This window comes from Amborella trichopoda, chromosome 2 (assembly GCF_054954075.1).
Source record: "Amborella trichopoda isolate Santa Cruz 75 chromosome 2, AtrichopodaSantaCruz75HAP2 v2.0, whole genome shotgun sequence".
NCBI lineage: Eukaryota > Viridiplantae > Streptophyta > Magnoliopsida > Amborellales > Amborellaceae > Amborella > Amborella trichopoda.
Window position 1 is genome coordinate 20,450,078 of NC_142337.1, and position 14,395 is coordinate 20,464,472.

The 14,395-nt window shown below is 37.9% G+C and overlaps 1 protein-coding gene across 18 annotated transcripts in view; it reads right to left on the reverse strand.

Annotated features, from left to right (window-relative positions):
- Nucleotides 1-14,395, reverse strand: part of LOC105421545 (pentatricopeptide repeat-containing protein At4g21880, mitochondrial) — a 121,897-nt gene that overhangs the window by 35,386 nt on the left and 72,116 nt on the right. For all 18 annotated transcript variants that reach the window (XM_088858287.1, XM_088858286.1, XM_088858290.1 and 15 more), the window contains one exon: nucleotides 7,624-7,728. In XM_088858287.1, the coding sequence (XP_088714413.1) occupies nucleotides 7,624-7,728 (105 nt within the window). The remainder of the gene's footprint in view (nucleotides 1-7,623; nucleotides 7,729-14,395) is intronic.

Consider the following 14,395-nt stretch of genomic DNA (forward strand, 5'->3'; position numbering starts at 1 on the left):
GCTGTGATCTTTCCCTGCTCTCTATGATAAGATGAGAGTTAGGAGTGTGTATGTTTGGGTGGTCGCCTCCCAAAACTTATGTGAAGCACTACTCATTGGGACCCCTTTGGTAGTGTAATGCTCTTTTGCCAGAAGGGCATAGGAGATGGCCGTGTTTTGGAAGGCCAGTGCCTATCAAAAACCCCAAAGCATGCTGGGGACTGTGTGTGTGTGTGAGGCACTACGCAACAGATTTACCCATTGGTGGTGCTTCTCTCTGGGTTGTGATGGTAGAGACTCTACACATCAGGATTTCATTGGCCTGATGGGTGGGGCTTCTACTTCAGAAGTTGGTTGGTATCTCTTGATCTCGATAATGTTGGTTATATGCATGCCTAAATGTTTTGATCTGTTATAATGCTCATGCCTGAATGATTTGATTGACTTCTTATTACAATCATATCTGATTAGTTATTACTCCACCATGAAATAAATCATGCACGACAAGTATGTTTAAATATGAATTTGACACATGATTCCATGTTTTGTAAGACTTGCTTAAAACCCTGATTTTTGACATGACAGAATATTTGTAAGCATGAATGCATGACACCTAGATCTTATTTACTAAGCTTTACATCTCACTCTAATTAATTTTTTCCTTGATGTAGAGTGATAGCCAGTCGTAACTAGAGTGGCGTGTCCTGGTGGTCGTACTTGAGATCCCTTAACCCTCCTTCTGTTGAAGCTCTATTTTGCAGTGTATATTTTGGTTGGCGGTCTGGCCATATAGTTAGTCCATTTTGATTTGGTAATATGTCATGATGTTGGGCCTTTTGTGCCTTAGACCTATATGTACTATTTTGGATTGTTATATGTATTTTGGGACTTGTTTGTCCAGCAGACTATGGTTATGTATATTTTGTTTCGTTTTTTGCTTCTTTTGTGGCTGGCTTGATACCAGAAATTCCTTTTCTTTTCAAGGTGTTGAGCGCACTCCAACCAAAGTGGCACTTGCAACCTGTGGTCGTGGCCCCACTCCCTACGGTCCTCCGACGGGCCTTGGCCTCGCCCTCTGTGGGTTCGACAGGGACGGCAGGAAGTGGGGTTGTGACAGGAGCTCTAACAAGTATGAGTATGAAGTTAGTTGATGCAACGAGACGAAAGAGAGTTAACATAGCGTACTTACAGGAGACAAAGTGGAAGGGGGCAAAAATTAAGGAAATCGATGGATATAAATTTTGGTATAGAGGAAAGAATAATAATAAAAATAGTATAAGCATAATAGTAGACAAAGATTTATAGGATAAAGTAGTTGATGACATGAGAGTAGGTGATAGGCCCATACTCATTAAACTTGTGTTAGGGGCGAAAATAATTAATGTAAGTACTACTTATGCGCCACAGGTAGGACTAGACAATAGAATTAAGAGACAAGTCTAGGAGGACATGGATGCAATAGACCAAGAAATACCAAAAGAAGAAAGCATTTTTTAAGAAGGGATTTAAATGGTTATATGAGAAAATATAGTAGAGGATATGATAGGGTACATGGAGGATATGGTTTTGGGGGAAATAATGAGATGGGTAATGTTGTTATGGATTTTTCTATGGCTTACGCCATACCCATAGCAAATACCTACTTTAAAAGACGAGATGAGCATTCAATAACTTATAAAAGTGGTTCAAATGCCACATAAACTTCTTTCTGGTTAAGAATGCAGATCAACCATCATGTAAAAATTGTAAGGTTATTCTAGAAGAGAGTTTGACCATGCAACATAGGCTCATGGTGATTGATGTCTGCATAACGAGAAGGAAGATGAAGGATTACAATTAATAAGTGCCCAAAAACAAAGTACCGAAATTTAAAAAAGGAGAAAATAGACTAGTTTTGGAATAAATTGGTAAAAGAAGAAAAATGGAAGTCTGAGTGCGAAGTTAATGTTATGTAGAATGAGACGGCTGGTTGACTTAAGAAAGTGGCAATGCAATAGTAATGATCAAAACTTAGAAAAATATAAAAATGATAAAAGAAAACTAAGAAAACGGAACTTAAGGCATCTGGTGATCTATACAACAAACTAAGGACAAGAGAATGTGGAAACGACGTTTTCAAACTAGCAAAAATCAGAGAGAGAAGTGTAGGGATCTAGATCATATTAATTGCATTAAGGGTAAGTATCAAAAGGTGTTGAAGGTTTATGAGGTCAACGAAAGTTGACAAATTTCCTTTAAAAAGTTATTAAATAACAAATACTTTTGGAGCACAGCATTAGGAGAAACCTTTGACATAAATGTAGTCGGAGGTCATAAATATATTTGCAAGATTAGGATATCGGAAGTGAAAGAAGCTTTGAGAATAATGAAGATAGGGACCAGATGGTATCCTGATAGAGGTTTGGAACTGCATGGGAGAGATTGGCATATTCTGGCTGATCAAGTTGTTCAACACGATTTTGAAAACAAAGAAAGTGTCCGACGAATGGAAAAAAAATAGTGGTACTTTTTTAGAAGAACAAAGTAACCATGTGGAACGATTATCGATGGAACAAAAATGATAAGCCACGCCATGAAGCTGTGGGAGATAGTAATTGAGCAATGACTAAGACATGAAACGAGTGTATCAAAAAATCAGTTCGGCTTTATGCTAGGGAGGTCAAGAATTAAGGCTATTTTCCTACTTGAGTAATAGGATGAGAAGTTTAGGAAGAAGGGATGAGACGTGCACACGGACTTTATCGATTTAAAGAAAACATACAAGAGTTAATTTAGTGGGTGTTGGAAGAGAGTATTGTTAAAGGATACATTCTACACTAAGTGTCAGCATTGAGTCCATATCTCTTTGTTTTAGTCATGGACAGGTTAACTAGGGCATCTATAGGATGAGGTACCATGGACATAGTTTTGATTGATGAGATTAGTGGCAGTGTCAACGCTAAGTTAAAACTTTGGAGGCACACTCTAATAGGTTTTAAAATTAGCTAGAATGTTGGGCGGTCAAGAAATAATATATTTATAGGATGAGTGTAGCTGAGATGAGGTTGTTGAGATGGATAAGTAGCAAGACAAGAAATGATAAAAAATGAATACATATGAGGGAATTTAAAGGTAGCCCTAATAGGCGATAAGAAGAGGGAAAGTAGATTTAGGCAGGCTGGCCATTTGAAGAGACATCTAAAACAATATGTTCAGAAAGATTTGGACCAACTAAGGTATATTCTAGCAATTGAAGTAGCCAAATCAAAGCATTGCATTAGTTTGTCTCAAAGAAAAATGTGACTGATTTGTTGAAAGAAAAATGTGACTGGTTTGTTGAAAGAAACTGGAATGTTGGGTGTTGGACCAGTGGATACTCATATATGGATTCAAATATGAAATTATTGGCTGATCAGGGGGAGTTGTTTGAGGATCTAGGAAGGAATAGAAGACTGGTTGGTAGGCAGATTTATCTGACCATCACCTGGCCTAATATTGCTTTTGCAATAAGTGTTGTGAGTCGATTTATGCATGCTCCAAGGATTCCCCACTGGGATGTTGTTCAAAGAATTTTAAAGTATTTGAAGGGAGTCAAAGGTGAAAGTCTAATTTACAAATTAAAAATTATTTGGCCATTGAAGGTTACTCAGATGTTGATTGGGCAGGATCACCATTTGACAGGCGGTCTTGTTGGGGTTTTGTGGCCATTTGAAGGCCTTATGAGAGCATGTACTAAAAATATATAATGAATTATTGACTCCAGTGGGAGTATGGTCCAGCTTGGACTGTAGGGCATTGGGCATTAATAATGCCTTAGACTCAAATGAGTTTTGACTGGCTATGACTCAATGTGAATTCCAAAACCCATAGTCTTGGGCATTGTGTAAGCACAACCGATAAGGGTTTCGATGTGGGGTTATCCCTACATGAGGTTGGAGATATGCCAAAGACAGTTGGCCAGGGGACATGGATTTGACCCCTGTGTGTGATGGATGGCCTGAGAGGACAAGGACCTAAATCCTCATCATTACCATCACACAACAAGTACACTAGATAGCTGTCCAGGAAGCGACCCTTTGGATAAGGGTGTGTGACATGTACATGTGCACAAGAGAACTCCCTACAACACTAGATTGTGTTGGTAGGATCCATGAATCATACTGCTGAAATGGGCCCTAGACGGGAAGGACCGATAATCCATAGTCTAGGATCGTATCTTCTACACTCGTTGGCTGACTTTGATGGTCCAATCATGAATCCCTACGATGGGTTGTGAGTCATACGATCAGTTGGGTCAGTTTGAGAAAGTGCAGTGAGATGCAGTCTGTAGAGATGATGGAGTCCTCAATGTATTTATTGTAACCCTATCTCTATGGATCCAATTCCCATAAAACTTTCTTAGATATGCTTTAATATGTTTTAATTATTTTTCTGATAATTAAAATGAATTTTTAAACCCCTCTAAGTATTTTATTTTATTGAAATATGATTTTTAAATAGAGAAAAATTAATTTCCTAGATCTATTAATCAGAAAGAAAAATAAAATATTTGTAGGTTTTATAACAAAATATTTTATTATCTGACCATTATGTTTAAGGTATTGGGGGCCCATAGGGTTCATTGGGCCCACCATATTGTGGAGATGAGAAGCCCACATGGCCACCCACCTCCTCCATACTTTTTTAAATTTAAAGATGGCAATTATGCCATATGTTGACTTGATATTTTAGGAAACCATTTTGTGTAGAGATTTTGATTGATTTCAAAATAGGAAGGTGCAAGAAATTAATTGTGATTGATTTCAAAATAGGATGGTGTAAGAAATTGATTGTGATTGATTTCAAAATAGGGATGTGTAAGAAATTAATTTTGATTGATTGATTACTTTCTCTACACAATATATTTGATGGGAATGGAGTTATGGAAACTCAGAAATAAGGTTCCACATCATTCCTTTAATCATGGCGGCTGATTTATGGAATGAATAGTTGAGATCTCTTCACCCCATAGGTTTCCAAGATCAAAGGTCAAGATTAAACCTCATGATAATGGCAAAACCCTAACCCTATAAACCCTAGCCTCTTGTCTATATATATTAACTATGGGGTTCTATTTTCTATTCTCTCTCTCTCTCTCTCTCTAAGCAACCAAAGGGGGCACGCCCCACTCAAGCCTTCCCTCTCTTCTTCTCTCATCCAAATTAGGGTTTAGGAAAGAGTTAACCCTAAGAGGTGGCGCGCCCAAGCTACACAAGTCCTAGCCCTAGGTCCTTGCCTCATGCTCATGTGTTGAGCCCTGGTTAAGGAAATCCCATGTGATGCTCTCTAAGAGTTTTGCCTAGGCTTCCCTAATCATGAGGTGTGTTCTTGAACCAAGATCCCGTGCACCATCGGTGGAGGAAACCCTGTTTGGGGTGTACGAAGCCCTTGGGGGTAACCTGAGGCAAGGTATGTGTTGTTTCATATTCCGTGCTTCTGTCGCTTCCATTGCTTTCTTATGTAATTTTCAATTCGACATGATGAATGTGATTTTCTTTTAATGGCATGCAAGTGAGAGGTGGCTATTTCATTAAGTTAAATTGTATTTTGGACATTTGTAAGTGATCTAGGTGGCAATACATATAAAAAAGTAAAAAACTTTTAATTGGTATTGACTTGCCCAGTCACCTAGTCCACCTTTCAGGTCTATCATAGTTATTGTACATTCATTGGTGGAAACTTGGTAACATCAAGAAGAAAGGCTAGATCTAGTGCTGAGGCTGAATTAGAGCAATGACACACATTACATGTAAATTGATGTGGCTAAAAACACTGATGCAGGATATGGATTTTATTGTTGCTGAACCAATGAAGATGTATTGCGATAACAAAGCTGCCACCTATATAGCCAGTAATCCAGTGTTTCACGTAAGGACCAAGCATATTGAAGTAAACTGTCGTTTCATCAAAGAGAAAGTTACTCCATATGTGAAATCTAGGGATCGTCTAGCAGACATTTTCACCAAAGGCCATGGTCGTAATATGTTCCAAACAATTTGTTCCAAGTTGGGCATGGGTGACATTTATGCTCCAGCTTGACGGGAAGTGTTAAAATCCTTTGTCAACTAAGTTTTGGACCTAAGTGTCCTAATTATATTTGTATGGGAAGTTTTTTCCATATCACAAGTTTAATAAAATATAAGGTTGCGAGGTTTGTTAGGGTGGGTTGAACCTCAAGTCCTTATCTTTCCTCATGTTTCATAATTCTCTCCTCTCTCCTCTCTCTTCTTCTCCCTTTTTCTCTTTTGTTTTCCCTTTTCTCTCTATATCGTCTTAGAGTTTGTGTTGTTTAAGTCGATTGTTTTGATAGATTTAACATGAATAAAATGAATCTTCAGCATGCATGTATTTCATGAATTGCACAATATAGAAACTCAGCATGCAAACTGAGTACTTGTATTGCCATGCATATCACACGTTATTAGGGTCCTTAGAAAATTAGAGTGAGCATTTCTAAGAAAAAACAGCCATATTCTTTAGATTTCTTCTCTAAGGTGTACGAGAGACCCAGCTAACCCTAGAATCTTACAATGTAGCTCTGTCAAGTGTCTAAGCAAATACTTCCATTTAAATGTATTAATCACTACACAAACCACTTAATAAATCAAGTAAATACCAAATTGGGATCCCAAAACTACGGCAAAAAGATAGAACAAGGTCCTTTGAAATTGTTAAGACTAGAACTTAGATGTCTTCTCCGTCTAAAACCCCATACTAGAGTCAGCTGACATTGAACCAAATCCAATTTCCAAGCATACAATATTAGGGGCCCACACAAAGATTGCATGCAAAAGGAAATCTTTTTTCTATGGGAGCATTTCTAAGAAAATTAGATTTGTAAGAAAATTAGAGTGAGCATTTCTAAGAAAAAACAGCCATATTCTTTAGATTTCTTCACTAAGGTGTAAGAGAGACCCAGCTAACCCTAGAATCTTTCAATGTAGCTCTGTCAAGTGTCTAAGCAGAAACTTCCATTTAAATAGAACACTACACAAACCGCTTAATAAATCAAGTAAATACAAAATTGTGATCCCAAAACTATGACAAAAAGATAGAACAAGGTCCTTCGAAATTGTTAGACTAGAACTTAGACGTCTTCTCCATCTAGAACCCCATATTAGAGTTACCTTACAACGAACTAAATCCGATTTCCAAGCATACAGTATTAGGGGCCCACACAAAGATTGCATGCAAAAAGAAATCTTTTTCTTAAGGGACACAATTTTTATGAGTCCTAGACTCATATGTAGATATGGCCCTCTCTTCATGATCCATTTTTGAGATGGATTTTGGACTTAATGATTTAGCTATACATTATCTCTAACATGGATATCATGAATATGTAAAAATAAATAAATTCCAAAAATTAGATTTTTAAACTGTTAATTTTACCATTTTTTGGAGAGACTACAACTCCACATCCTTCTTTATAATGGATGTGCGATGCCTCGGGGGACGCAAATGTAGCTATGCATCCCCCAACGCATAAACCACCTTTTCGAAGACTACATTTGATAAATCCAACGTGAAAGTATCATACAGTAGAAAGGGATAATTTCACATATATACTATCTAGTTTAACAAAGTAAGGCATCGGGACAACAAAGCGTACATTTTAAATCATACCTGTTTTGCCTTATCAAATTTTCCAAAATTCGTATAGGCATTTATAAGTGCCATATGTACATGCTTCGTGACTTGAATTCCCAATTTTTTCATTTCTTCATAGTACTGCAGAAATTCAGAATTTCCCTAGGTTAATTGAGGATCCATTCAATGACTTCCACAATAATATTAAGGGCCACACAAGAAGAATGAAACAAGGAAATCAAACAGTGATGGCAAATTTCAAGATCCAATAGAAATGAACAATGGCCATACACTATCACGTCCAACAAATATATCACAAAGAAAATAAACATATGACCTTCAATAAGTACATATGAGAAATGCAAGTATACCACCAATATCAACATTCATCCACTACATCTATGATTGATTAAAAAATAGGACAAGGAACAAAACAGCAGACATCTACCAGCTCCACTTTATAACTGGATTCTAGTCACCTTCAAGGCCATAGTGGAATAAAGGGAACAATGACAAATATACACATGCACGTGTGTATGAAATATGTAATTTCAAAAAGTATTTCACTAGTTTTTTTTAGGGAAAATATCTCTATATCCCCTATTTTTAGATTTCATTTCTTGATAAACCCAAGGTTTCAAAAGATATCTTCTAACCCGTTGGCCACTTTAAACGTATTTTTTAACCTAAACAAATGTGAAAAAGACATGCCCTTTCTAAGCCCAATCCTTTCTCTCTCTTCACTGATATACCCCAAACTTCTCTCTTTCTCTTCCTGTGTCTCTCACTTTCTCTTTCCTCCCGTGTTTCTCCAAACACCTCTCTCCTCCCGGTAACCTCTTATCTCCATGAAGCCCTTCTCTCTCTCTAAAAGTTTGAGAGGATGGCTTTTAGAAAAGGCATGCCTTTTTAGATTTGTTTGGCCTAAAAAAATAGGTTTGAATTAGCTCAGGGGGTTAGAAGAAATAAAATCTACAAATTTTATGCCCCAAGATATATTTTAAAACCTTGGGTCTATTGTGAAATGAAACTTAAAAATAGGGGGTATGGAGATATTTTCCCTTTTTTTTAATGCAAAAGAAAAACTTGAGTATGTTATACTGAAAGATTGAGATGGATTCGTTTGGATTAAACTGAAATTACTCTCCATATAATTATACATGTGGTTTAGCGGAAAAACCCGTAATCTAAAGTAAATAGTACATACATACCCACATTTACTAATACTACTGATAAATCTTGCCTAATTAGTACGATAGATCTCATAAGACCCAAAAAGTTTGTAAAATAGTATTCTAGATTACATTTTTTTAAAGAATAACATGTTTTCTGTATTGCGGCATCTTTGACATTTTTATACACTTTAGGATACTTATTTTCATTGAGGGTATTTTTGTCCTCTGTAAACCCTCAACAAACATTATAAATACTCGAAGATAAGCGGACCAAACCTTATTCATTAACAATACCAAGACCAGCACCACAGTGCTAATTGTATACTTGGATGACATTATTGTAACAAGTAGTTCTCCCAAGGAAATTCAACAACTTCAGGGTTTTCTTGCAAGAGAATTTGGAAATCTGATGTAGGCCCACTGAAGCTCTTTCCTGGAATAGAAGTAACCAGGTCAAAACAACGATCTTCATCACTCAAAAGGAAGTATATAATGGATCTCCTTAAATAAACTAAAAAACTTGGGGCTAAACTGGCTGACACAACTATAAAACAGAATCACAAGCTTGATGACCAAAGGGTTGAAGCTCCCATGGATGTGGGTATGTTTTAGGTATTAGTGGGTCGACTAACATACCTTTTATTTACACAACCAGACCTTACACATGTGAGTGTGATTAGTCAGTTTATACATTCTCCATGAACTATCCACCTTGAGGCTACTGTAGAATCCTCAGGTACTTAAAATCATTACTGCAGAGAGGACTGTTGTTTACTAATCATGGGCCCTTGTGAGTTGAAGCTTATATAAATGCAGCTGGGATGGTCCTATTACGTATCAAAGGTTGACATCGGGTGCTGTGCTCTTTTTGGAGGGAGCCTTGTAACTTGGAGAAGTAAGAAGCAATCAATTGTAGCAAGATCAAGTACAGAATATGAGTATAGATCCATGGTTCATGGTGCATGTAAATTACTCCGACTAAAGATCCTTTTACGAGAACTTGGTTTCTTTGTGAAAAGGTCAATGCCCTTATATTGTGATAATAAGGCAACAATCAATATAGCTCATAATCTGCTTCAGCATGATAGAACGAAGCATATAGAGGTAGATTGGCATTTTATTCGAGGAAGGGTTGCTACTAAGGAAATTTATCTTCCATATGTTCAAACAAAAAACCAGCTAGAAAACCCAGCGGTGGAAAAACCTCGACTACAAATGATCTTAAGCAAGCTGCGCATGATAAATATGTTGGGTTTTTGTGGCCTCTAAAGGCTTAGAAAGCTTGTAAAAATGATACGTACAGTGGAATATGCACTTCAATGGGAGTGTGTGTGTTGACTGACCAAGGGTTGAGCGGCTTATGATCTAGGTCAGGTAAAAATTAGCCCTGGCACAATCGAGAAGGGTTTGCAATGGGTCATCCCTTGTTGAGGTCAGAGAGACTTCTGCACAACTGAAATTTACATTCCAGGATCATGGTCCCACTGTTTATTATCCAACTTTGACAAGCCAATTATGAGCCCCTGCATAGAGACTATGGGTCATAAGACTTTTGTTGGGTTGGATATGACAACAGTAGTGGATCATGGTTTCTGAGGAGAGTGGAGTGCCCTTAGTATCACTAATTTTGATCCATTTGTACCAGTCCACTCCTAGTTATATTCTATTTTAGAATTATAAATTATTTTTTTTATTTTTAAATATTCTTCAAAATTTTAAAACAATATTTTCAAGTGTACTTTTAATCAAAAGGGTATTTATAAAAATTTCAAAACTTAAAATAACACATGTGGGCTAAGGATCTAGCCCCACGTGTGTGTTTTGTTTTGAAGTGTGGGGACCACGTGGCATCCCTTAGTGGGCAATGCCCCATGTTTTTAAACAATTATGGTACACCATCTTTAACAGAAAAAGGGGGGGCATGCCATTTTAAGTGGAACAAAGGGGGCACGCCCCATTTTTTAATTAAGTGTTTGTACACCACCTTTTAAAGAGAAGTGGGCACGACACTTTACAACACGCCCCACTTTTCTTAATTTTTGGTTCCTTAAAATAACTTAAAACAGGTATATTTAATACAAATTAGATTTGGTTTAGGTACTTCTAATTCAAATTAGATTTGGTTTCCAATCCTTATAGGAGATCCAGAGATCTAGAAAATCTTTAAGTTTAATTGTATTTCAAATTTAATTGAGAGATCTATATAAAGTCTAAATTTAATTTTATTTTAATTCAAATAGGAGTTGGACTTGGGTCAAAATCTAAGGGGATAAGATTCCTTTCTTTCCACCTAAAATCATGATGGCTGATTTTTAGGATGGATGGCTCTGATTCTCTCACCCCACAGAATTCATATTTATCCTAAAAGTCTAGCTAGAAACTGGATAAGGCAATACTTGAAAAGAATCATATTTAATTTAGGTTATAGATTTTCTTTTATAAAAAGATCTAATTTGAACCCTCTTACAACACGAGATCTTTCTCTCTCTCTTTCACGCACCTATTCTCTGTCTCTCTTTTCCACGCCAAATTTTTCCTCTCTCTCTCTCTCTCTCTCCCCAAAAAGGAAAACTTGAAGTCACGTGCCCCTCCCTCTACCCATAGGGAGGCACGCCACTCTCCTCTATAAGTTTGTGTTACGCCACCCAAAATTAGAGGTGGTGCTACAGTGAAACCCTAGAGTAAGGGTTTACAGTATTTTTGAAGAAAGAAGAGAGAAGCCCAGTCAAGAGAGAGATCAACACACACATTCAGTCCTAATTTATTCCTATAGGATTTGTAGAAGCCCTAGTTGATTTTTGAGCTCTCTAAAACCCTAGAGAAAGAAGTATATTGCCTATAAAGCTTCTCTATATCAGAATTTCCAGCAACACCTTAAGGAGCAAAAGTATGCCATTGGTCAGGGAATCGAGTGTACGGTGTATTAAGTCCTGGTAGGGTAACTATCGGCATCTTCCAATATGTTTTCCCAACAGTTCTAGATTAATGTACAATATTAAATTCTATTTTTTGTAAATCTTCAGGAACTTATTTGGTGTTAAAAATTAAGGTGGAAGTTTGTCTAAAGCTCCTGAATAGTTTTTATTTCACTTCGTAATAAAAATAAAGAACCTAAGTTGTATCTAAGGCATTATTTTAATTTTACAGCAACATAATATGGCCCATGTAAGTAGATTTCAGATATTTGAAATAAAAATAAAAAGAAATTTTTTAATTCAATACCTTGACTTTCACATAGCCACACCTTTCAAAATATCCATGCACTGACTTGAGATGGAGTGTTGAGTAATTAAGTTTATAGTTGTTTCTCCTTGTATTAAGTCTTGAGGACTTATTTGTCTCCTCTCTTGATTAAGGAGCAGCTTTGTACTTTAAACGTTTTGAGAAATTTGTCAAAATAACTAGAGGAGATGAAGTATTTGACATTTTCATGTATTTTTTTTGGGTATTTTGAATTTCTTTTTTTGATATTTTTAACAATTGTATTGATTTAAGAGGATAGATACAAGAGAATAAGGTTCATCCAAGAGTACCTTAAAGCCGATACTTCTGGTAAAAAAGAATAGGTCATCGGACCCTATACAAAATGGGGCTATAAATTATCCCCTTACACTGTAATCAGAAAATGTACAAGAGAGAAAGCAAAAAGGAACGAACGAGTAGAACAAAAAAGGAACCCGTCCGAGAGGAGATCGAGTAAAGTGCGTGCTTCGTGCCCGACCCAAAAAGAGCTGCAGAAGTGCCTATTCATCTGCATTGGCCATGGCTCCGTCCTTGGATAGCTGATCGGCGAGCCCGTTCGACATCCTCGAGATACGCATCTATAAGATTGGCATATTTCTGCAAAGATCCTCCATCTCATCAAAAATAGGCACTAGATACCAAGGGGGGGCGCAGTCCTGGAAGCCCAAGAGATAATGTTTCTAGCGTCTCCTTCCACTAGGAGAGACCGTCCCCAAGACCGATCAAAACACTGTATGCCTCTAAGTAGAGCCATAGATTCGGCGAACTGTGAATCTTGTAGGGGAAGATAACGTTTTGAAGGTGGTCTCTAAAAACCCCTCCTGCCCCTGTAAGGCTTGGGTTGCCTAAAGAGCAGCCATCAAAATTTAATTTGCTTGCTCCTTGGGGAGGAGGTTTCCATGTAGATTTAACTTTGTTTTTCTTCGGATTGTGGAGTAGAATATGCTCCCAATCGAGAGGAAGGAGTCCCTAGGGATACCATTGAACTAGAGATGGTTTGACAGCTAAAAGGTTACTAAGGATGTAACCTTAAAGTAGAGCGAAGGGCCAGAATAAGCCTGTCCCTGAAAAATTCGAGCGTTCCTTTATTTCTAAAATGGTCCAAACTGTTGCTGCCACTATTGCTTTCCATAGGATTCTGCCCGCCTTCGGCCAGTGAACGGCCAAGTTCAAAGCGAATAGGTCTTTAACAGTTGGAGGTAGAACCCATTGCACCCCGAACAGTTGTAGAAGTTGACTCCATAAACTATGGGCCACGATACAATACGGAAACAGATGGTTATTAGATTCCTCTTGGCACAAGCACATGATACACCTATTAAGAATAGGGATCCCTTTCCTTTGTAGGTGATCCACAGTGAGAACCTTGCTTGAACCTGCGAGCCAATTGAAAGTTTGGACCTTTGGAGGCACAATAGTCTGCCACACCTGAGAAAGAATCGAGGAAAGTAAGGGGTTGGGTGAGCTTTTTATAGAAGGAAGCCACCGTAAAATTCCCTAAGGGAGCAAGGGACCACACCAACTTGTCCCTTCCCTAAAGAGGGATAATGGTTTTGTACAGCAGTGACGAGAGTGAGAGGAATTGCTTGGATTCCCCCTTTGAAAGGTTCCTTCTAAAAGAGGGATACCATCGTCTTCTTCCTCCTTCCAACTAAACTCATCCTCAACAGTAGCCTCTCTATTCACCGCGATTGAGAACATAGATGGATAGCATTCCCTTAAAAGGGGTATGACCAATCCACAGGTCGGTCCAGAAACGTACCCTCATACCTAATCTTGGTCAAAATCTAATGCTTTTCCTGAAAAGCTCAAGTGTGGCCGTTAAGGACCTCCACACCCCTGAAGCATTAGACCAAGGTTTGGTCTCTGGGATCCAAGAGTGTACTGGAATTTTGTACTTGTTCCGTAGTACCTGAGCCCAAAGGGATTCCGACTGGGTGGCCAAACGCCACCACCATTTCCCTAAGAGGGTGAGGTTATGTTTTCTCAAGTTTCTAATGCCCAGTCCTCCCTGGTTTTTGGGTAATAGAACCTTGTTCCAAGAGATAAGATGAAACTTAATTTTATCTGCTTGTCCTGACCAAAGGAAGTTCTTCATGAGTTGATCAAGTCGATTAGCCACCGAGGCCGGAATTTGAAAGAGAGACATCAAATAAACTAGTGGATTGGTTAGGGTGGCTTTGATAAGAGTGGTTCCACTAGATTGTGACAGGTATCTCCCTTCCAAACCAGCTAACCGTCTGTCCACCTTATCAATGACATAGGATCAGTGTCTCTTTTTAGGTTTCCGAGGCCTAGAGGGAGGCCCAAGTATGAAGTTGGGAGGTCCTCCAATTTACATTCCCACTTTGTAATGAGGTCTTTGATAAGGTTGGTAGTGATGGCAACAC